This window comes from Aedes albopictus, chromosome 2 (assembly GCF_035046485.1).
Source record: "Aedes albopictus strain Foshan chromosome 2, AalbF5, whole genome shotgun sequence".
Lineage (NCBI taxonomy): Eukaryota > Metazoa > Arthropoda > Insecta > Diptera > Culicidae > Aedes > Aedes albopictus.
Genome location: NC_085137.1, coordinates 231747074 through 231772603, shown reverse-complemented (window position 1 = coordinate 231772603; position 25530 = coordinate 231747074). Strand labels below are relative to the sequence as shown.

The 25530-nt window shown below is 41.9% G+C and overlaps 1 protein-coding gene across 1 annotated transcript in view; it reads left to right on the top strand.

Moving 5' to 3' along the window:
- LOC109412379 (protein disks lost) overlaps positions 1-25530 on the top strand; it is an 842465-nt gene that overhangs the window by 740706 nt on the left and 76229 nt on the right. The window contains exon 7 of the mRNA XM_062851324.1: positions 15230-15361. Within this exon, the coding sequence (XP_062707308.1) occupies positions 15230-15361 (132 nt within the window). The remainder of the gene's footprint in view (positions 1-15229; positions 15362-25530) is intronic.

Genomic DNA, 25530 nt, shown 5'->3' with positions numbered 1-25530 from the left:
GACCTGTTCCGCCAGACTTTTGTAGGCGGCGCCCTTTCGCTCTGTGTAGCGCTTGAGCTTTAGCATCATTTCACCCATTGGAGTACGCAAGGAGTACGTCTTATACCGCACACATTGGCTCCCAGATCCATGAGCTTAGCGTCGCTTCGCATCGCCTTCAAGACTTCCGAGTACTTGGCCTATTCAGTCTGGATGACGAACGCGTCGCTCTTCTCACGCTTGACGCCTATCCTCACGGGGCTGCTCACTTCAATAATAATATTTAATATGAGTATTAAGGCAATTAAATATATTTAATTTTATAGCATTTTGTAGATGCTATAAAAAATGTCAGTGAACTGAAATTTCGATCATAGCAAACTCAGACCATTTTTTCCTTTATTTGTTTATTTGGTTGTCACCGGAAAAATTCAAATCTCGGTTCAAATGCATTTTACGATTCAGCGTTTTCTTGCTATTTAATGAATATTTTCTCTACAGAGTTCTTTCAAAATATATTTGCACAACAGTGCTGGCTTCAACTTCTTACTGGATGTAACAATAATGGCTGAGTGAAGCAAAATCGTTCATCAACTTGCTAATAGATGTGCGAAAACTTCCTCGTAGACCGACAGTGACTCTTCCTTCTCCTGCATGAAGTTTGATCAGCCCACGGGTCAGCTCCATAATTGCCCTAAAAGGTTATGTAGTTAATAAACGACCGAGTAAACGACTCAAAAGCTGATTCCGGCTTTTTAACATCGGAAAAGTAATAAACTCAAACCCAGAGCTAAAGGCAACCAGGAAAACTATCAACTAATCGTGTAAAACATAATGGAAAAGTAGAAAAAACAATTCACCAGAATTCAATGGGGTTTCATACTTTCCTTTTCTGGTATCTCCGGTAGATGACGTAATGCAGTTACTGCATCTCATGCATAGCGCCACACACTGATTATGCGAAAATAAACATTTTTTGTACACATATATTTTTTGTATATTTTTACACATTTTCGAGCATTTCGAGATTAAATATTTAGTACAGGAATCCTAGATATTCCAGAATGTGATGTGCTGGTCTAAACTGTGAAAGATCCCAAGTGTGTGTCTTGATGATTCAAAGGTGGCATTTCAGGGGCTCTATGGAATCCTTCGGGATCCTAGTCCTTGGAGATCCTATATAGCACTAATGGAGAGTCTCACCTCAACAACTTTGAATATTTTCACCCTAGAATAAAAAATATAGATATCAAATGGAATCAAGAACAAATTTCACCTTGAAATAATTTTAAGAACATCTGACTTTGAAAATGACAAACACAAACAATCAAAGAAATGAGTTTGGAGTCAGTGATTGCTGTGATTGTAGTATAATACTTGGTATAATATTTCAGTTCAGTGGTTATAGTTTTATAGCAATAAAATTTATTTGATTTGAATAAATATATTTAAAAGTTCTCAACAGGGTTCCTGATTTCCACTTTTCATCTTCTTCCACATTCGAAGACAGTCAGCAGCGAACGGTTGTCGCTTTAGTTCGTGTGTATGCTTGTCAGCGACGACAGCAAACTCCGGCGAACGGTGGGAAGCCACACTTGGAAATTACTCATTCGTCCACATTCGCATCGCAAGCGAATGCGATTCGTGAGTGATGCGATTGACATTGTGCATACGAATTTTTGATGTTTTCGAATTATTTTCTTTGCTAATCTAGCATTTCAACAAGAATACAGTAAAAATGTATGCATTACATGCAGAAATTCCCTTCTACTTATGATAATAGCCGCTTCGATCGCTCACCAGCATTCTTCACCATTCGCCATTCATTCATTCGCTTGCGATCCAAACTGCGACGAATGGCAACGAATATTCATGTCAAGCAGCTGGCTCATCGCTTCCCACTGGTGATGGGGTTGCGTGTTTGACCACGACGATCCGTTTGCTGCATCTTTCTCGATTCGTTTCAGCAAAGAGGAGTGAATATGAATGGAGTGAGGCGAATACACCGATCCTTGGTTCTCAATATTATTAGAGTGAGCAGCCCCGTGCCTATCCTCCTACGTTTCCTAGGCATGGTGTCTCTATGCTCCTGCATCTCTTGCGTTTTGCTCTTCCTCGGCTGATCCGGCCTAGTTTGTGGTTGCTGGAGACCTATCAGTGGTCGCTGTTGAGAAGGATAGAATATAGTCATGAGTCGTTAGAAAAGAAAAGTAGGCTTTGAAAATGACAGTATGTCAAGTCTTCAGAGATATCAAATCAGTCTTTCAACGAACGTTAAGAAGTACAGAAGCAATTAGGATTCCTCCGGTCACAACAGTCGCAACCCTTCATTCCTATTAATACGGGATGGGCTTGCCTTTCCAGGCCCACCCATCCCGTCTTTCTGGGACGCCTGACTGGAATTCGACATTCCGGCTTTACAACCGACCTTCAGAGTTAGCAGCCACCCAGCCTTGCGGATGCCGCCTGTTAGCTCCTCACCTGACGGCTGCCTCACATGCTTCAGTGTTTGCTTGTCGTTAGCAATAGCATCTGCCACACTTTTAGTGCTACCCGGGACAGCGAAGGCCTCCGTATTCGGGTAGACTTTAATTTAACCTAATAGACCTTTAATTTAATGGGTTCTGTCCAAGGTTCTGCCGCTGTCGCAGTTTCCATGAGTTTCTCCTGGTCTTGCTAGGCTATCGTCATTGATTTTTCAACTCGCCGACATTACTTTCCTTCAATCTCGTGGTCAATAACCTTTTGGCCTGGCGAGCACGGCTTGAAAGCTTCTCACCTAACGGCTAAATCTCGAACGCCCCTAGGATTGCACGTCGAGTCTGACGTTCCCTTCGGGCTACCCATGATTGCGAAGGCCTCCGTCTAAGTAGACTTCGGCATCTTCAGCTTCACGGGATGTGCTGCTGTCACAGTTGCCATGAATTTATCGTGGTGCTACTTGGGCGCCATCGTTTGCTTACGAAGTCTCAAGAAGGCCCGCTTGTGGTAAAGAGGTAGTCAAGCTGCCGCGTAACCATCCCCATCGCAGTATACGCCCATCTCGCTTCTTGTTGATTGCCTTCATCAATCACTCCCTATCCATGAACTCTCCCGACACGCTTGCCAGGGAAGAAATGTGGAGTCTCTTAGCCGTGCGGTTAGGGTCATCAAGCTTCTAAACGCACCATGCTGTGGGGTGAGGGTTCGATTCTCGCTCCGGGCGATGAAACGTTTCGTGAGAATAGTTTATTATCCGTATCCACTGGTGCATGCTCCGTGTGTCCCTTGTCTAGTGTAAAGTTTCGTACAGTCTGTACAGCCTCTGGCTGAAGACGATGTCCGTCTACCGCAGTCTACCGCTGCTAACTGTTTTCTGATTGTTTGTATTTATGCTCAAGAAGTACGGAAATGAAGGTGAACTGCATTATAGCGATGAGGTACTAATGACTGTGAGACCAGGTGCCCAACAGGATCCGTTAACACGTATGTACATCCCCAACACAAGCCAACCCATTTCGACGAAAATTTCAAAATTCAATTGGCTGTTTCTCAGTCATTTTTCAACGGATTTGAAATTTTTGCATCAATCGATCAGAAATTCCTTCTAATCTACGATTTAAACGGCTACGCAGTCTTTTAATTTGGGAAAACGAGGTTTATTATTTGCCCGACGTTTCGACACTGACTGGGGTTTTGTGTCATCTTCAGGGGTAATTAATTTTTCGATTAATTTTTCCCCCTGAAGATGACACAAAACCCCAGTGTCGAAACATCGGGCAAATAATAAACCTCGTTTTCCCAAATTAAAAGACTGTGTAGCCGTTTAACGTAGATTAAAATCCTCAGTCGATCCTCCAGAAGATTCCTTCTAGTTTTAGAAGTCGTGGGGTAACCTCCTTATCACTTATGGTGGAGACTTTCTGAACATATTGGCCATTATCGAGGTTACTCAGGGATTCTGGTACCCCCAGGGAAGTGGCCAGTTCGTATTTTTTTCTGAATTCTGTCTTAAAACATATCAGTCTTCATGATTTAGCAAAACAAGAACTCTAGAAGGCATTTAGAGGCTTTCTGGACATATTGGTCACTATCAGAGGTACTCCGGGGATCTGGTGCCCCCGGGGAAGTGGTCAGTTTGCGATTATTTCTGATGCCCGTTTTGCGGCATATCAATGTTCGTGATTTTACAAAACAAGAACTGTAGAAGACATTTTGAGCCTTTTTGGACATATTGGTCATTTTAAAATGTCTTTCGGGAACCTGTTGTCTTCTGAAAAGAGGCTTTTGATAATTTTCTTATCATTGTTTTTCGACACATCAATTTTCATGATTTTGCAGCTTGAGCTTGAGCTGAGCTTGAGCTTGATTGACCGCCCGTGGATGCTACTCCAGTATCGCCAGACCAGCTACACTCACACAAGGACCAATGAGATAACTGCCGGGGACTAGCAGGCATCTTCAGTGTGTGAGCGTTGGTGATCTTCTATTTTTAGGCGACAATGGCGCCTGCCACGTCAGGTTGCAGGTCAATGTGGGGAAGGGGTAAGGAAGTGATGATTGCAATCGTTTGTATCCACATCTGGCCGAATATACCTCTGCGCCAGCACAAATTCATGCGGATGTTGGAGTGTTGGTGGGAATTGGTTGCCAGAAGGTTCACACATTGGTGTGTGGATACCAGGGGAAGGTGATAGAATTGTGTGTTTTTATTATTTTGAAGATGTGCGGCACAGTTCGCTTGATTGCATAACTTGTAGGCGTGTTCTAATAGGATTGTGACACTGTGCTGTGAAAGTTTGGAAGGAAGGGAAACGGCTTTTTCAACCCATTTCTGTTCTAGCGACGTGCAGGCTTGGAAAGCGTCAATTTCAACACGATTCGTCACGTGATTTTTACAGAAATGCCTCTCTCAATGTCATTGAATCTGGAGACGATGACCAAAAGAGTCTAACAATATTCGCTCATTTGTTGGTCATGACGGAGCGTGACAAGGTTGTTAACAGGGCAATTACCAGCACATAGATGGATTTTGTTATTGTTTAAATCCTTCAAATCATAAATACATGCCTCCTCTATCTATTATATTCAACGACTAGCCTAAATTTGCTTGGACCACGGGTAAATTTTAATTTCAAAACAATATGGAAGTTTTTGTCATGACGCTTGATTATTGCGAAATGACATGACGAAGAGCGCGAGTGCTCGTTTCACTTTGTGACGATGAAAAGGCCTACTTGTTCATCGTCATGGGATGGTCACGACCAATAACAGGACTGGCTATGAACATGTTCATATATATGAGTTGTATATGTAGAGAGCAGAGAAAGTATATAGAAAGATACAAAGTAAGAGGAAAGGGACGGGCCAGGGATTGAACCCAGGACCTTCTGCATATAAATCAGAAGCGGTGGCCACTAGACCACCAAGCCCGTCAGCATCAATTTTCATGATTTTGCAAAATAAAAACTCCACAAGACATTTCGATATTTTTTGGTCATATTGGTCGCTACCAGGGGTAGGCTAGTTCGGATTTTTCTTGCAATTCGATGGGAAGTATTTATTTGGACACCTAAAATATTGTTTACACCTGTGATTTTTTCCAGAAATTGCTTCTAGGATTAACCCAGATGCCTATTTTTTAATTCTTCCTGAAATTTTCCACCAGGGTTTTTATACAAGGAACTAATTCTGAGTTCATCTTTTTGCATTTGCTCCAAAAGTTCCTTCTCAGATTCGTCCAGTATTTTCTTTATATATTCCTATAAGTGTTCCACCGGAGTTTTCTTCAGAAGCTCCCATGATAAATGCTGCAAGACTTGTTTTTATTCAATTCAATTTTGAAATTTCTTCATGAGTTCTGTTTGGGTTTCCACAGAAGCTCTTCTTGGGGTTTCTACAAGTAAATTTCTGAAATTCCATCAGGAGTTCCTTCTGCATTTGCTAGTAGCATTCCCCCAAGAGATCCTTCTGGGATTCATCCATGGATTTCTCCAGGATTTCCTTTTGCGGTTCATTCTAGCATTCCGACCAAAGTTTCTTCTGGGATCCCAGCATTAGTGCTTTTCATCCTTGCCGTTTTTCTTGGATTTCTTTTAATGCTTCTGTTGGATTTCCTCCAAAACCGTCTTTGAGATTTCTCCAAAATTTTCTATTAGGTTTCAACTATGACCTCCTTAGGGGTCTCCAGTTAGCCAATCCTGAGACGATGGGTTCGATTCCTGTTCCGGTCGGGAAAATTTTCTCGACTCCCTGGGCATAGTATATCATTGTATTTGCGACACAATGTACAAATTCATGCAATGGCAGGCAAAGAAAGCCCTTCAATTAATATCTGTGGCAGTGCTCAAGAACACTAAGTTGAGGAGAGGCAGGTCAAGGTCTAATGTGGCCTCCTTCCGAGAATCCGGAACGAGATGTCGTCAATCCTTCAGGAATTTATTCTGGAAATCTACTAGGGTAAACAGGTATAATATGCCCCCCCTAAGCAGAAATGGCAATATATCTGAAACTGGCGCCTTATTTCATCTATTGTTCACTGCAAATACTACGTAGTTACTAAAGTTAGTGAAGTGTTGCATGCGAACTTTGCCTTTGGAGAGGTGGCTATGGAAGCTTTGAAACGTTTTTCGAAAACGTTCCAAAATTTGCCTTTTCAAAACAAACGGGGCAATACGCCCCATCAAAAGAAAAACGTCCAGCCCCGTGATAAAACTGTCCCAGGAGATAGTTCCACCACATACTTATCCTAGGAGGGTCTTTCAACAAGTGTTTAACTGCATAACAGTTGCAAAGTAACACAAGCGAACCGGAACTAGCTTCGTTTACAATGAAGTCAGCTCACAAGAGGTAAAATGTTACGCCAAAAGCCTCGATTTCAGACTGTTTTGATATTTTTATTGCTTTTCTGTACCAATCCACTAACGGACCAGCTTGATGGCAATAATTATTCAATATTTGAGATTTCTAATCGACCACGCATGCCAAAAGCGCTTGAATCGCTAGAAAATGAAGAGGGGCGTTTTGCCCCGGTGGGGCGCATTATACCTTTTTACCCTACAGGTGTTCTTGGAGAAATCCCTTGATCAAATTTCCCTGAGAAAACCAAGTTTCCTGAGTACATCTGATATTGGCCAATATGTCCAAAAATCACGAAACGCATTCTACAGTTTTGTTGTGCAAAATTATAAAGATCGATATGTCGCAAGAGTTCAGACCGAACTGGTCACTTCCCCGAGGGTACCAGGCTCCCGGAGTAATATTAATAGATTACATAAAAAAATCCCATAATAATATACGTTGAGGAATCCTGAAAATACTTTTGGAGGGAATACAAAGAATTCCTAAGAAAAATTTCTTAAAATAAGGTAAATTAGCTCCAATAGAAACTCCTTGAGAAATTCCTTCAAAAATACTTCTTACGAATTCTAAAAGATAATAAAGCGGAATCCGTTAAGGTGTAATCCCAGAAACATTTTAAGAAGAATTTCAAAAGAAACTCCTTGTGTAATCTCCAAACCGCTTTTGGAGGAATCTCCAAAAGTTTCAAAGAAAAATCAAATGAGATTTGTCTCAAGACAGGGTTTAGAAAAATATCCTCAATTGACCACTGGCCTACCTAGCAGCATGACCAAAAAGTTTCGAAATGTTTCTAGAGTTCTTGTTTTGCAAATTTATAAAGAATGAAAGGTCGCAAGACAGGGTTCAGAAAAAAACATCACGAGCTGGTCACTTCCCCGGGGGTACCCGGTTCTCGGAGAACCTTTGTTATACTGTAGATAAACATTTCTTATCAAGGATAGTATAATTAGCAAATAACAAAATGGCATTTACATTTTCAAAATTTTAATTAAAAATGGTTTTTGAAAAAAATTTACCAAGAAAAAAAATCAGGAGATATCTACTTCTGTTGAATACGTCCTTTTGATACGAAACGCTAGACTCTTGTTGACTTCCACTCCCCACGAAACAAAAAGATGTTTTCGTATGGAAAAAAATCGTTGCGTCAGTGAACGATGCACCCGTTGTTTACGTACAGTAGCGATATCTGCGATTTGCAAGTAGGTACGCGAAACTGAGCTCATCTGTCAAGTTGTGGGGGTCGGTAAAATGTTGAAATCCTTACTTTTCAATGTCTCTTCCAAGCTAAATACTCATTGGGACTAGATGATTGCAATCGCTCAAAGGTACATAAAACTAGAGAGTATTGCATCAATTCCAAATGTACATTCAATTTCCATTAGATCTCGGACAATCATTTCCCATACCATGCGTAACCCTAGACCGACAGAGAAAAACGTTATCTCCATCCAGGAAGTGATGTATTTACCCTTATCCGAAACAGTGACAATTCTCCGTTGGCACTAGAAATCCTCTACATAGAGATAAGCGGAAGTTACATATGTCGATCCGGCAACGCTGTTCATTTTGTTATCAGCTGCCAACACTTGCTGCAAAGCTATGATGTTGAAACTTTGTGCGTGACTTCGTAGTGGTTCAAGTTGTTTTGTTTACATTTTCTAATTATGGTAGATTTTTTTTTCAAAATTTTGAAAAAAAAATAGCGGAGCAATCGATGAAATCTGAAATTTATTGCAAAGTGTTAAGCTAAACAAATCGGCAGAACTGAAGCAAGAAGCAGCAATGAAAGTTTTTTCGAGAAGTGCAGAAACAAAAGTTTCGTCATAAGCTTGAGCTTTTGAAAACAGAATTAATTAAATTCTATCTTTTTACCAAAATTACATATACCGTCAATTTCTCGATATAAAAAATAAATAATTTTAATTTATTTAGTTCGGATTGCAATACCGTTCAATCGACACCTTCTTACGAACGATCAGCCTGTTTATTTGGCTCACACTTTGACAGTTCTTTCTGCACGATTGGCTTACAATGGCCGCCTCCGCAGATCTCTATAATGTAGGATTACTAGTTGGCACCACTTCCGTACCCTCAGGTAATCGCTTTGTTCTTCTTCTGGATCCACAACCACAATCCTTGATATTTCTCCTTAAGCACCGTTCCCAAATGGATTCATTCAATTATGAAGAATATATAGGTTCCTCCTGGAAATTAAATTCCTACCGTCGTCGTCGTTGCGTTCTTGCTTTGGGGTTGGTTGGTGCCAGGATCGAAGACTCGATGCGGGACTAGGCGCTGGGCTTTGGAGGGATAAAGTGGTCCCGTCCAAGACGAAGGGATCGAAATGTGGCTACAGGAAGAAAAGCACGCATTTACAGTTACATGGTTGCGTTCTGCGGTGCGGAGCCAGCCGAAGCAATTTAAAACGGTAAATGGTAAGCAACAGTGTTAGACCCCCACAGATGCGGAACGCCAGAATATGCTAATGAAATAAAGCGGAAAAGAAGCAGGAGGCGAGGCAAAGGGTTCAGTTTCTAATACCACCGTTAGGTTGCGTTGTTGGGTCCAGTAGTGGAAGGGTTGTAGGTGAGGGGTTGGAGCAGGCACATTTCAGAAGCGAAAGCACGTCCTGAGAGTTAACCCCTAACGATGAGCGTTGTTGCGTAAAACGAAAGCCGAGGATAATTGCCCTGGCTGCGAATCCGACACAAGGATGCTTCAGAGCAAAGTAGGAATGATACTTGAAAGCACGATTACGTATTTTGTAAATAAAGGATACTTCCAAGTTAAACCTGATCGATATGCAGATGAATTGTTTACTGAATCAACCAATTTGGGTTTGATGGTTGATCCGCAGTTGGATTTACGCATTTCAAGTTAAATATCGTCATGTTGGTAGAGCCGTTAGAAACTTCTACGTTGTTTAAACCTCATTTTTTTCATTTTTCATTTATTTAGTATTACATCAAATTCAAGATAAAACTGAATCAACAATATTTCTCCATAATACACGGTTCGTGGCTGCCGCTCTCCATCCTCGGTCGCGCCCGATGCTCGCCAAGTCACGCTCCACCTGGTCCGGCCATCGTGCTCTCTGCGCTCCACACCTTCTTGTGCCAACTGGATCAGTTGCAAACACCAGCTTTGAAGGGTTGTTGTCCGGCAATCTTGCAACATGCCCTGCCCACCGTATCCTTCCGGCTTTGGCCACCTCTGGATGCTGGGTTCGCCGTAAAGTGCAGCGAGCTCGTGGTTCATTCTTCTCTGCCACACACCGTTCTCCTGCACACCGCCGAAGATCGTCCTTAGCACGCGTCGCTCGAAAACTCCGAGTGCTTGCAGGTCCTCCTCGAGCATGGTCCATGTCTCGTGCCCGTAGAGGATCACCGGTCTTATTAGCGTTTTGTACATGAAGCATTTGGTGCGTGGGTGAATCTTTTTCGACCGCAGTTTCTTCTGGAGCCCGTAGTAGGCCCGACTTCCGCTGATGATGCGCCTCCGAATTTCTCGGCTCACGTTGTTGTCAGCCGTCAGTAAGGATCCGAGGTAGACGAATTCCTCCACCACCTCGAAAGTATCCCCGTCTAACGTAACATTACTACCCAGACGGATCCGGTCGTTTTCGGTTCCGCCTACCAGCATGTACTTTGTTTTTGAGGCATTCACCACCAGTCCGACCTTTGCTGCTTCGCGTTTCAGGCGGGTGTACAGCTCTGCCACCGTTCCAAATGTTCTGGCAATAATGTCCATGTCGTCCGCAAAACAGACAAATTGGCCGGATTTCGTGAAGATCGTACCCCGGCTGTTGAGCCCGACTCGTCGCATCACACCTTCCAGAGCGATGTTGAAGAGTAGGCATGATAGTCCATCACTTTGTCGCAGTCCCCGGCGGGATTCGAATGAACTGGATAGTTCACCCGAAACCCTTACGCAGTCTAGTCAGCTTCCCAGGAAAGCCGTTTTCGTCGATGATTCTCCATAGCTCTGCGCGGTCGATACTGTTGTATGCCGCTTTGAAGTCGATGAACAGGTGATGCGTTGGGACCTGGTATTCACGGCATTTCTGAAGGATTTGCCGTGCGGTAAAGATCTGGTCCGTTGTCGACCGGCCGTCGATGAAGCCGGCTTGATAACTTCCCACGAACTCGTTTGTTTTAGGTGACAGACGACGGAAGATGATCTGGGATAGCACTTTGTAGGCAGCATTCAAAATAGTGATCGCCCTGAAGTTCTCACATTCCATATGGTCGCCTTTCTTGTGAATGGGGCAGATTACGCCTTCCTTCCACTCCTCCGGTAGCTATTCGGTGTCCCAGATCCTGAGACTATCAGCCGATGCAGACAGGTGGCCGCTTTTTCTCCCGAAAGAAGCGGGTCTGTTGTTTCCGCTTCTGTTTATAACGTTCCACGTTCTGTCGAGTCCCTTGCTGCAGCATTACCGCCCTCGCTGCATTCTTCTCCTCCAAAACCGTTCTGCACTCTTCGTCGAACCATTCGTTCCGTCGATTCTGTTCCACGTACCCGGTGGTGCTCTCGGCTGCGTCGTTGATGGCTGCTTTCACTGTACTCCAGCAGTCCTCTAGAGGGGCCTCATCGAGCTCGCCCTCGTCTGGCAACGCGGCCTCGAGATTCTGCGCGAATGCTGAGGCGACATCCGGTTGCTTCAGTCGCTCTAGGTTGTACCGTGGCGGTTGCCGGTACCGTACATTGTTGATGACGGAGAGTTTTGGGCGCAATTTGACCATCACCAGATAGTGGTCGGAGTCGATGTTGGCGCCACGATAGGTCCTGACGTCGATAATATCGGAGAAGTGCCGTCCGTCAATCAGAACGTGGTCGATTTGAGATTCCGTCGGCTGTGGTGATCTCCAGGTGTAACGATAAGGGAGGCTGTGTTGAAAAAAGGTGCTACGTATGGCCATATTTTTGGAGGCGGCGAAATCAATGAGTCGTAGGCCGTTTTCGTTCGTCTGCTGGTGGGCGCTGAACTTACCAATCGTCGGTCTGAATTCCTCCTCCTGGCCTACCTGAGCGTTCAAATCACCTATGATGATCTTGACGTCGTGGCTTGGGCAGCGATCATACTCGCGTTCGAGCTGCGCGTAAAATACGTCCTTGTCATCATCAGTACTTCCAGAGTGTGAGCTGTGCACGTTTATTATGCTGAAGTTGAAGAATCGGCCTTTGATCCTCAACCTGCACATTCTTTCGTCGATCGGCCACCAACCGATCACGCGCCTCTGGATATCACCCATCACGATGAAAGCTGTTCCCAGCTCGCGTGTGTTGCCGCAGCTCTGGTAGATGGTATGATTACCTCTAAACGTTCGCACCACGGATCCTGTCCAACACACCTCCTGCAGCGCTACGATGCCGAACCCGCGGCCCTTCAGTAGATCGGCGAGTATGCGGGTGCTCCCAATGAAGTTGAGAGATCGGCAGTTCCACGTACCGAGTTTCCAATCGCAAGTCCTTTTTGTTCGCTGGGGTCGTTGCCGTTGGTCTCGGTTCGTATTATTCTGTTGCTGATTTTCCGTTACAATGGTTTTTTAAGGCTGGCTCGTAGGGCCTGACACCAACCCCTTACTTTCCGGAGGACCATAGTGCACAGTTGAGCTTAGAGTCCTTCCCTGGCACTCGGACGTAGATCAGCCGCCCCTAACATGGGGATCAGACGCTGTTGTGAGCCGCTCCTCCTGGAGAACATACGCTCAGGTTTACCGAAGCAAACCCCCCCTTCCCTGTCAGCCTACGACCAAAGTTCCCACCGGGGTTGGTTACCCGATCTTCCCTAAGGTTGCTCATAGTTTCCGGCCGGTACCGCGTGGAGATAGGGATAGGAGTTACTGGGCAGAGGCTAGTGGATTACAATGGGATCTGAATTGCGCAGCATACCCAGCCTTTACCGTGCCGTTTAAACCTATGGCGAAAATAAATCAAAAACACCACATTCGCACAATATCGTCTAGCAATTTAGTGTTAAGATGACACATTGCGAGGAAAACGCATGAAAGCTTGCTGAAATGTGCATCAATTCAGTGTTAGAAATTTATTTGTCATTTTTTTACACGACCGTAATTATTTTTTGGTCTTTTCTATTTTGAAAGAATTTTCTTTGTTATTTGCATAAGACCTCAAAATTTAACAATGATTACACTAGTTTACAGTAATTTTGAACTCGGTAAGCTGATCGTTTTTGGTGTAGAATCATGCCCTGAGTTCGAAAACGCGAAGGAAAAAAATTACAGTAGAGCGGAAATTTTTTCGACTTTCCATACAAGGTTGATGACTTGAAATTGATTTTTGTTCTATTTTTAAGCAAAGTCGCTCACTTCACACATCTCATTCTCCGTAATCAATGCTCCGATTGAGCTGAATTTTTTACTGTAACTCGCCTACATACAGGGGGTGGCCAAAATGTTTGGGATAGGCAACTTTTTTTCACTCACAAAAAAGTTCAACATGCTATAACTTTTCATAGAGCGCATCAAAAAATCTCAAATTTTGTCTGTTTGTCAACCTATTATATGTGCATCATTGGTACAAATTTGGGCTCGATTGGTTAATATTTCGCAAAGTAAGAACCGTTCTGGTAAAACACCTTTTTTTAGACAACTCATTTTTGAGCTGTCATATCTCGGAAACCAGTAAACCGAATTGAATGAAATTTTAAACGTAAACTAACAATATGTAAATGCTTAACAAACTATTAAAACATAGGTACTTTTTAAACGTTGAAAAAAGTTATCATGGATTGACACTTTTTGGACTTTTCTCGAAAACATGTAATTTTTTTACATCAATGTCATAAATTTTAGTGTTGATATCCAAAGATTTTCCACTTCTGTTCTCGAATTATCTCTAATCAGATATATTAGAGCCTATTTAGATTGAAGGAAGAACACATTTAATAATTTTTGTGTTGTATTGTAAATTTTACTTATTTTCCTCTATATGGGCAAAAATTTCAACCCGATATAACTTAATTCGCCGTGAGAAAATATTACATTTTATAACGTCGTATTAAGTATCAATATATTGTTGATAAATGTTAAAAAAATCATTCAATTCGGTTCACTGGTTTCCGAGATATGACAGTTCAAAAAATAGTTGTCTAAAAAATAGTGTTTTACGCGAACGGTTCTAACTTCGCGAAAAATTTATCAATCGAGCCCTAATTTGTACCAATGATGCACACATAATAGGTTGACAAACAGTCAAAATTTGAGATTTTTTGATGCAATCTATGAAAAGTTACAGCATGTGGAATTTTTTTGTGGGAGAAAAAAAGTTGCCTATCCCAAACATTTTGGCCATCCCCTGTATGATATGTCAAATAAAAGTTGAGAAAAAAATTTTAAATTGTTTTTTTTTCTTATATATTATATTTTTTCTTCATATATTTTTGGAAATTTTGCTAAAATTTAAGGAGATCGTCCCCAAATCTCGCCAATATCTTGAATTCCATCAATCTGATGCAAAACCTGCATTCAGATGATCGAATGGTATTTTATTCAGCTTTTGATTTATGGAAAAAGATTTGAATTTGTTTGAACAAAACGCAAGATATATTAATTTCATTACATTCCATATTTTAAAAAGTTGTAAAACTCGATATTGAGCTTAAACTCAAAAACTGTTCTACTTAAAATTTTTTTAAGCACGGTTTCGAAATCAGCGCTAAATTATGCTTCAAAAATTTTGGTCGTTGACAGAAGTTCACGACTTTATTTTGTAAACTAGTGTTATACATTAACGGATCGTCTTAATGTTCGACAATAGGTTTCAGGAACGGTTGTCAGCATAGGCGCCAACTTAGGGGGGCAAGCATGGTTTTGCCCCCCAATATTTGACGATTTTTAATGATTTTTCGAATTTCCCATACAAAAAATCAGAAAAACCAAGCTTTGCCCCCCCAATAATTTGACCAAGTTGGCGCGTCTGGTTGTCAGTGAAACACAAGCTTGTAGCTAGGTGAAAACCAGGCACGATGCGCATAAGCAAACCAGAGTATTAATATTATTGTGTGTTATTGAGTTGGTATTCTTTTCTGCTCGGGTATTGCAAGTATGTTTTCGATATCTCTAATTTCCTCATTTCCTCGTCAACAACAGTCAGATGGACTACTGAAGCCACTCAGTGTTTTCGCTTCATTTCCACCTGATAACATCCTGTTTTCCTACGAAATTACCTTCTCACCACTAACGCCAACCAAGCGCCTCCACCAGCCATTCGCTGCTGATCTCCGGGTCCGCAGAACCCAGGGCCAACTCAAGCGTCACGGCAAACATTCAGCATGCTACTTTATGGTGTCATTTCACGCGATTGTTCTTCGCTCCGGAGTTCGTTTCAATTATGTTTTCTTACATGCTTTCTTTTTTTTTCTCCCTCCCTGACAAACAAACAACAGGTACGGCCGGAATCGACGACAACGATGCGTGTCCTGGCGAAATTCATCGGCTACATCATCTCAAGGCCATTCGGCTACGATAGCTACCGTAATAGCACGGTAGACAATAGGCAGATCCAGCTCCGCAATACGGTGAGTGCGATTGTGCGTTTTTTTCTTGATTCTTTTCCGTTTTGAATGCGCTGTGAAATTCCGGGAATATTTGCGCAATGGTGTTTCCCGTTCAGCAGGCATCGAATTACATTCCTTATCATCATGGTCCCATGAGGAGCCTAATTGGCATGCGGAGTCATACTTCGTCTGCACTGAATTGCTCATTATCTTGATGAGTTTGTTATTTTTGGTACGCATTTTTGATTGGTAGGTAAATCTGCGTAACATTGTGTAAATATGTACGAAACGCTCAATTCGTGAAATTTACTGTTTATTGCTTAGTATGCTACTTTTTAGGGATTCTCAGTTATATTGTCAAGTCTAGTCTAGCCTACAGATACACACTACACAGCCATTGCTGTGTAGTTGGTTTCTAACACCATTAACTATCTTTTGCAGGATGAGCTTCAAGCTTTCTGACTATATGCAATTTTGAGACACCCTAATGTTTATCCTGCCAGCCAACACATGATCGCATATGCATTAGTATGGGACACGCTTGTATGGGAAAAAATAATCCTCGCTCCAGTCGACTTTTTAGATCCCATTTAGGTCCCATATGATCTGTACAAAATTTCAGCGCAATCGGTGAAACTATAATTTAGCGCAAGCGGCTCAAAGTTTTCATATGATTTACTATGGGAAAAGTTACACTTTCAATCAAAAAATCCCAGAGGTCGCCCTTTGTCTCCTTAATTCAAATCAATCAACGTTTCTTGTAGAAAAATCATTTGTGAAACTTTCCTTCGAAGACCGCAAAACGATAGGATGCTTGTGGAAAAAGTTATTGATTTATTACCGATTAGTGATCCAACGAACGGCTTTTTGTTTTGTTTTATCAGCAGCACTGCTGCTGCCGTTGTTGCATGGGGTGGCGGGAGGCATCACCACCCCCAGAAGCAGCAGCAGCCAAGGCAGCAGCTACAGTGCTGCTGATAAAACAAAACAAAAAGCCGTTCGTTGGATCACTAATCGGTAATAAATCAATAACTTTTTCCACAAGCATCCTATCGTTTTGCGGTCTTCGAAGGAAAGTTTCACAAATGATTTTTCTACAAGAAACGTTGATCGATTTGAATTAAGGAGACAAAGGGCGACCTCTGGGATTTTTTGATTGAAAGTGTAACTTTTCCCATAGTAAATCCTATGAAAACTTTGAACCGCTTGCGCTAAATTATAGTTTCACCGATTGCGCTGAAATTTTGCACAGTTCGTATGGGACCTAAATGGAATCAAAAAAGTCGACTGGAGCGAGAATTTGATGTTTGTCCCATACTAATATGCATATGGTAAAGTTGAGGCGATATGTGTACACTTTACACACAGTTAAATAGAAGCATGTACGAATATTTTTTTTTAAATTATAGAGGCTTTAACCTTCCTTCTGCATTAAGAAAAAGTAACACATTTGGCATTAAGGGGTCAAAAATGACCAATAACTTTGACACGCTCCCAAAAATCCATTTTTTATCCGATTTCCATCCTCTTAAGCTTAAATGAAAGATATGAATGATTTCCAAGAACCAGAACGTGGCTAATTTGTGGCTATTCCGGGACATGGGCCCCTGGAACCGGTCCCGGAAGGTGGCCACAGGGGGCATAGATCCTGAAAGGCAGCGTGATAATTAGGGCATGAGTGCATTGACCATATCCGGATATTCCGGAACCGGTTCCGGTGAGACCCGGAGAGGCTGTTTTGAGCTCACTTTTCCTCAGTATCAGGACTTCCTCCAGGACTTCCATCAAGGATTCTTACAGGAATTTCTTCACGAATACCTCCAAGAATTTCTCCAGGAGTTCCTCTAGAGATTCTTCTACGAATTCCTCCAGGGATTCCTTTAGGAATTCCTCAAGAGACTACTCCAAAAATTCCTCCAGGGATACTTCCAGGAATTCTTCCAAGGATTCCTTCAGGAATTCTTCAAGGGATTCCTCCAGAAATTCCTTCAAAGATACCCTCAGGAGTTCTCACAGACATTCTTCCAGGAATTCCTCTTGGGATTCCACTTGGGATTCCTCCAGAGATTCCTCCAGGCATTCCTACAGAAACTTCTCCAGGGATTCCTCCAGGAATTCCTCCAGGGGTTTCTCCAGAAATTCTTCCAGACGTTCTTCCAGGAATTCCTCCAGGGATTTCTCCAAGAATTTCTCCATAGATTCCTTCACAAATTCCTTCACGAATTCCTCCAATAACTCCTCCAGGGTTTCCTTCAGAGATTCCTCCAAAAATTCTTCCAGGGATTTTTCCAAGGATTCCTTCAGAAATTCCTCCAAGGATTCCTTTGGAATTTCTCCAAAGTATCTCCCAGAAATCCTCCAGGGATTCTTTCAATAATTTCTCCCAAAATTCCTCCAGGGATTCCTTCAGGCATTCCCCCAAGGATTCTTTCAGGGATTCCTCCAGGAACATACAGAAGGCACGAAATGTTGCTAATTGACAAATTGAAAGATGAGATTTGTGAAAAAATCGCGTTCGGGTGGGATTCGAACCCACGACTCCGTATTCGCTAGACCGGTCTCTAGCAAATAGTCTTCTAATTAAGTTTATTAAGTTTTTCCAGTATGTTTCAGACATACCAGCAAATCTGGTAAAATGCCAGTAAAATGGGCAATATGTATCATTGTGTTCCTTCAGGAGTTCCTCCAAGAATTCCTTCAAGAATTCTTCCAGAGATTCCTTCGAGAATTCCTCCAGCGATACCTCCAGGAATTCTTCCAGGGATTTCTCCAGGAATTCCTTCAAAGATACACCTAGGAATTCTCAGACATTCTACTAGAGATTCCTCCAGGAATTCCTCCAGGGATTCTCCAGAGATTCCTCCTTGGATTCCTCCGGAGATTTCACCAGGAATTATTCCAGAGATTCCTCCAGGCAATTCTCTAATGATTCTTTCAGGAATTGCTTCACGAATTTTTCCGAAAATTTCTCCAGGGGTTCCTTCAGAGATTCCTGCAGAGATTCCTCCACAAATTTCTCCAGGGATTCCTACAGGATTTTTTCCAAGGATTCCTTCAGGAATTACCCCAGGATTTTCTCCACGAATTTCTCCAGAACACCTCCCAGAAATCCTCCAGGGGTTCTTCCAAGAATTCTTGCAGGGATTCCTCCAGAAAATCCTCCACGGAATCCCTTTGGAACTCCTTCATTAATTCCCTCAAGAATTTCTCCAAAAAATCCTCCAGGGATTCCTCCATGAATTCCTCCAGGAATTCTTCCAGGAATTCCTCTAAAAAAATCTCTCCCAGGAATTCTCACAGAAATTCCTCCAGGTATTCCTCCTAGAATTCCTCCAAGGATTGCTTCAGGAATTCATCCAGGGATTCCTCCAGGGATTCCTCCAGATATTCCTCCAGGGATTCCTTCGGGAATTTCTCACGGGATTCCTCCAAGAATTTTTCCGGGAATTCCTTCAGGAATTCTTCCACACGTTCCTCCAGAGATTCCAGCAGGAATTCCTCCAGAAATTTCTCCAAAGACTTCTCCAGGAGTTTCTCTAAGGATTCCTTCAGGAATTCCTTCACGAATTTCTCCAAGAATTTCTCCAGTGATTCCTTCAGAGATTCCTCCAGGGGATCCTGAAGGATTTTTTCCAAAGATTACTTCATTCCTTCAAGAATTCCATCAGGAATTTCTCCAGAGCACCTCCCAGAAATCCTGCAGGGATTCTTTCAAGAACTCCTTCAAAAATTCCTCCAGGGATTCCTCCAGGAATTCCTTCGAGGATTCCTTCAGGAATTCCTTCAGAAACTCCTCCACGAATTCCTCCAAGTATTCCTTCAAGAATTTCTCCAGGAATTCCCCAAGGAATTCCTCCAGAGATTCCTCCAAGAATTCCTCTCGGAAATCCTTGGGGATTTCCTCCAGGGATTCCTGCAGGTCTTCCTCCAATGATTCTTCCAGGAATTCCTTCAGAATTGTCTTAAGTGATTTCTCCAGGAATCCTCCAGGGATTAATTCAGGAATTCAGAAAAGGATTCCTCCTCCAAAGAATTCTCCCCCAGGTATTCTAACAGACATTCTTCCAGGGATTCCTCCAGGAATTCCACCAAGGATTCCTCCAGGAATTCCTTCAAAGATACACCTAGGAACTCTCAGACATTCTACTAGAGATTCCTCCAGGAATTCCTCCAGGGATTCTCCAGAGATTCCTCCTCGGATTCCTCCAGAGATTCCACCAGGAATTATTCAAGGGTTCCTCCAGGCAATTCTCTAAGGATTCCTTCAGGAATTCCTTCACGAATTTCTCCGAGAATTTCTCCAGGGGTTCCTTCAGAGATGCCTACAGAGATTCCTCCAAAAATTTCTCCAGGGATTCCTCCATGATTTTTTCCAAGGATTCCTTCGGGAATTTCCCCAGGATTTTCTCCACGAATTTCTCCAGAACACCTCCCAGAAATCCTCCAGGGGTTCTTCCAAGAGTTCTTGCAGGGATCCCTCCAGAAATTCCTCCACGGAATCCCTTTGGAATTCTTTCATTAATTCCTTCAAGAATTTCTCCAAAAAATCCTCCAGGGATTCCTCCATGAATTCCTCTAAAGAATTCTCTCCCAGGTATTCTCACAGAAATTCCTCCTGGGACTCCTCCTGAAATTCCTACAAGGATTGCTTCAGGAATTCATCCAGGGATTTCTCCAGGGATTCCTCCAGATATTCCTCCAGGGATTCCTTCAGAAATTCCCCACGAGATTCCTCCAGGATTTTCTCCGGGAATTCCTTCAGGAATTCTTCCACACGTTCCTCCAGAGATTCCTGCAGGAATGTCTCCAAAGATTTCTCCAGGTGTTTCTCTAAGGATTCCTTCACGAATTTTTCCAAGAATTTTTCCAGGGATTCCTTCAGAGATTCCTCCACAAAAACCTCCAGGGAATCCTCCAGGATTTTTTCCAAAGATTACTCCAGGAATTCCTTCAGGAATTCCTCCAAGAATTCCATCAGGAATTTCTCCAGAGGACCTCCCAGAAATCCTGCAGGGATTCTTTCAAGAACTCCTCCAAAAATTCCTCCAGGGATTCCTCCAGGAATTCCTTCGAGGATTCCTTCATGAATTCCTTCAGAAACTCCTCCACGAATTCCTCCAAGTATTCCTTCAAGAATTTCTCCAGGAATTCCTCAAGGAATTCCTCTAGGGATTCCTGCAGGTCCTCCAATGATTCTTCCAGGAATTCCTTCAGAATTGTCTTAAGTGATTTCTCCAGGAATCCTCCAGGGATTAATTCAGGAATTCAGAAAAGGATTCCTCCTCCAAAGAATTCTCCGCCAGGTATTCTAACAGACATTCTTCCAGGGATTCCTCCAGGAATTCCTCCAAGGATTCCTCCAGGAATTCCTCTAGGGATTCCTCCAGAGATTTCTCCAGGGATTCCTTCACGAATTCCTCACGGGATTCTTCCAGGAATTTCTCCGGGGATTCCTTCACGAATTCTTCCACACGTTCTTCGAGAGATACTTGCAGGAATTCCTCAAGGGATTTCTCTAGAGTTTTCTCCAGAAATTTCTCTGATGATTCCTACAGGAATTTCTTCACAAATTCCACCAAGACTTCCTCCATGGATTCCTGCATAGATTCCTCTAAAAATTCCTCCAGGGATTCCTTCAGAAACTCCTCCTTGAGTTCCTCCAAGAATTCCTGCAGGAATTCCACCAGGAATTCCTCCAAATATTCCTCCAAGAAATCCTCCAGGGATTCCTTCAGGATTTCCTCCAGGCATTCCTGCAGAAATTCCTCCATTGATTCCTCCAGGAAATCGTTCAGAATTGTCTTAAGTGTTTGCTTCAGGAATTCCTCCAGGGAATGATTCAAGAATTCATAAAATGATTCCTCCTGTGAATCTTCCAGGATTTCTTCTACAAATTTTCCAGGATTTCCCCAGAAATTCCTCCAGATATTCCACTTGGACTTCCTCCAGGGATCTACTCAGGAATTCATCCAAGAATTTCTTCAAAGATTCCTCCATGGATTCCTCCAGGAATATGTCCAGGAATTCCTCCAGGGATTCATCCAGGGATATCTTCAGGGAATCCTCCAGGAATTCCTCCAAGGAAGCCTCCAAGAATTCTTCCAGGGGTTCCTCCAGAAATTCCTCCAAAGATATCTTCAGGAATTCTCACAGACATTCCCCCAGGAATTCTCCCAGGGATTCTTCCATGTATTCCTCGAGAGATTCCTCTAGGGATTCCTCCAGAAATTTCTTCTGGGAGTCCTCCAGGAACTCTTTCAGATGTTTCTTAAAGGATTCCTCCAAGAATTCCTCCAGGAATTCCTCCGAAGATTCCTTCAGGAATTTCCTCAGTAATTCCTCCAAGAATGGGGCACGTTCGGTGTAGTACTAGAATTGAAGTAATGTGCTGAATTTTTGTATGGTGAGAAGGTCAATTCTCTGTTTCTGCAAAGAAATGGTTCAAAATGCGTGGGTATTGTGATTCTTTGTCTAATTTAATGCTGTTTGAGCAAAACTTTGGATAACTTTGTTGTTTATGTTGCAAGAAATGGAGAAAACAACAACACGGTTACTCAAAGTTTTTCTCAAACAGCATTAAATTAGGCAAGAAATCATAATACCCACGCTTTTTGAACCATTTCATTGCAGAAACGGAGAATTGGCCTTCTCACCATACTAAAATTCAGCTCCTCTTCTCTCTCCTCTTCTTGGCGTAACGTCCTCACTGGGACAAAGCCTGCTTCTCAGCTTAGTGTTCTATGAGCACTTCCACAGTTATTAACTGAGAGCTTCCTCTGCCAATGACCATTTTGCATGTGTATATCGTGTGGCAGGCACGAAGATACTCTATGCCCAAGGAAGTCAAGGAAATTTCCTTTACGAAAAGATCCTTGACCGACCGGGAATCGAACCCGTCACCCTCAGCATGGTCATGCTGAATACCCGTGCGTTTACCGCCTCGGCTATATGGGCCCCATTAGAACTAAAATTCAGCTCATTACTACAAATCTAGTACTTCACCCATCTGTCCTATTCCTCCAGGAATTCTTCCAAGAATTCCTCCAGAGATTCCTCCAGATATTCCTCCAAGAAAACCTCCAGGGATTTCTCTAGGATTTTCTCCAGATAGTTCTTTAAAAATTCCTCAAATGGTTCCTCCAGGTATTCTCACAGACATTCTTCCAGGGATTTCTCCAGGAATTCCTCCAGAGATTCTTCCAGGAATTCCATCAAGGATTCCTCCAGTAATTTCTTCGATATTCCTACAGGAATTCTTTCAAGGATTCCTCCAGGAATTTCTCCATGAAATTCTTAAGGAATTTCTCCATGAAATTCTTATGGAATTTCTACACGAATTCCTCCAAGAATTCCTACAGAAATTCTTTCAGAGATTCCTCCAAGAAATCCTGCAATATTTCATTCAGGAATTCCGCTAAGGATTCCTTCAGGAAATTCTCTAAGAAATCCTAAAAGAGCTCCTTTTGAGATTCCTTAAGGGATTCCTCCAGAGATTCCTTCAGAGATTCCTTCAAAGATTCCTCCAGAGATTTAACCAGCAATACCTCCAAGGATTCCTCCAGTAATTCCTTCAAGGATTCATCCTGCAATTTTTTCGGGAAATCTTGAAGAAATTTCTGGACGAACCTCTGGAGGATTTTCTGGAGCAATCTCTGGAGAAAGAGCTATAAGGACTGTTCATTAGAGAAAGTGGACATCTGTTTACCAATACAGTGGCGTTTCGGTTTTATCACTAGTCATTTTATTCACTACTCGCCAAATTCACTCTCGATTTTATCACGGTTTTCATTTCGTTTTTATCACGCCTTTTCTAAAACATCGCGAAATCAACATATAAATGTTAGGCGTTGTCCATAAACTACGTAGACTAATGTTTGGCCATCTGAGACCCCCTCGTAGACTTTTGTCCATACAAAATTATCGAAATTTGTATGAAGCGTAGACTTTGGTCAAGAACCCTGCTCCCTCTAAGAGTCTACGTAATTTATAGACAGGCCCTGATTGTGAAACTACTTATTAGGGCTTTCCAGAGTCTGGAATATTTGACCTTTACTATGAGAAAAAAGTGGGAATAGGTTTCTTTGAATAGAGGTTTTAAATCTCAGAGTAAATATAAAATCGAGTAAAGAATTTTCACAAATTAAAAATATTTTATTTATACTTCAATGACTATATTATCCTCAATATCCCTTAAACAAAATTATAAAGATTTTTGGTCATTGCACATCAAACCATTTCATAAATAAATACTGTAAATATCTAATTGATGAAAACCGTTAGGGAAGCAATTCATACGAAAACGAATAGTTAGATTATGGAAACTTTCAAGATTTGACGAATAATTTTTGTAAGATAAGTCACAACAAGGTTGACAAGATTACCATTTGATATTTCTTCACTTTCATGATTACTGCTTCTGTTTCCATTACCTCGTTCATTGAAATAAATGCAATTCCATTTAGTAAATCGTCTGATTATTTCTTACAGCTTCGTATATAAAAGAGACTTTGAATTATCTTCTACAAAAAAAACTTCTTACGGGCATATCTACAATGCTTGATATTTCTTCATCGATTTTCTCTTCAGATTATTTCGAGAAATACGTTCAATATTCGGATGATATCTTGGAATGTTTCGGTGATGGACGACTAGTACTAGCTTCTAGAACAACGAAAACAACCGAAAATAATTTGCCGGCTAAGTATTAACAAAAGAGAAAATCGATAAACAGAAAACGATCATTGTATACACGCCTGTATGATACTAAGCGCGAGAATTGTACAATGTCCTTGTAAGTTTTGACTCCTAATCACGGTTGGCCCGTACATAAACTACGTAGACTTCAAGGGGGAGGTAGATCTGGCCTAAGTCTTCAGTCCATAAAAAAAATCAATATTTTGTTAGAACGAAAGTCTACAGGGAAAGATGGTTGTTGGATATGACCCGAAATGGGTCTCTGTAGTGTATGGACAGCGCCTAAACAATACTTTCATTGACACATTACTAGAGCTGTGAATTACGATTCAAATTTTTTGCAGTTTATTGATTTTTTACTTAAAATTGTCATTTATTTATCATTTCGCCAAATTCACGGTTTCGCTAAATTCACGGTAAAATTTTTTTTGACCGTGATAAAATCGAAAAACCACTGTAGTTTAGAGTTAAAACTAAGCAAAAAAAATGTGAATTTTTGCTCAGTGTGTAAAAACATTGTTCAATTCAGCAATACACTCAAAGAAAACGGGAAAAATAAGAAATTTCGAGAGATACGTCGTATTGCGAGTAGCAGATAAATTCTGCACAAATGGTGTTCCAAAAAGTTGTCGTTTCGAGAATTGGCTTACAAATACGCTTCCGGGACCGCAATTTTTTAACGCTAAGCAGGGGACAGATGTGCCGGATGATGTAGGGTACATCAGAACTGAAAAAATTGGGAAAAAGTTTTTGGTGTGGCAAGCCGATCGTTCATGTGGCTTAAAGAGTTCTTCGTATTTCACAACGGGAACAATCAATGGTGAAAACAACAGAAAGGAATGCATCAAAAAACGACTTCTACCCATCTATTGAAAACATACGGATCCTCTTTTGTTTTAGGCGGATCTGGCATCCGCTTATTACGCTTCTTCTACACTAGCGATGCTCAAGACGGAAAAAGTCGATTTTGTCGAAAAATGGCAAAATCCACAAAACTTCTCTGAACAGCGTCATGTGGAAAGATACCGGACAATAATTAAGCGGCATCTCAAGAAAGATGGAAGAGAAGCAAGCTCTGTTGATTGCTTCAAAAAAAAATTGGTCTGCGGCACAAAGAAAAGTTACGGAGAAAGTTGTGCAGAATCTTATGGGAGGTATCAAGAAGAAAGTTCGAGCGTTCATTCGAAAAGCGAAGTAAATGTTCAAACTCACGTGAATCCGGCCACATGTATGTTGATTGTCACTTATAAAAAATAAACTTATGAATATGTTCGAAAATACATATTTTCTATTGAAAAACAGGTGTCCACTGTCTTTAATGAACAGTCCTTAGAAACCCTTAGCAATTTTTTTAGAAACGATCTCTGAAAGAATTTCTGAAAAAATCCGACGAGGAATCCCTGGAGGAATCCTTGAAGGTGTTCCTGGAAGATTACTTGAAAGAATTTCTGGAGGAATCCTTGAAGGAACTCCTGGAGGAGTCCTTGAAGAAATTC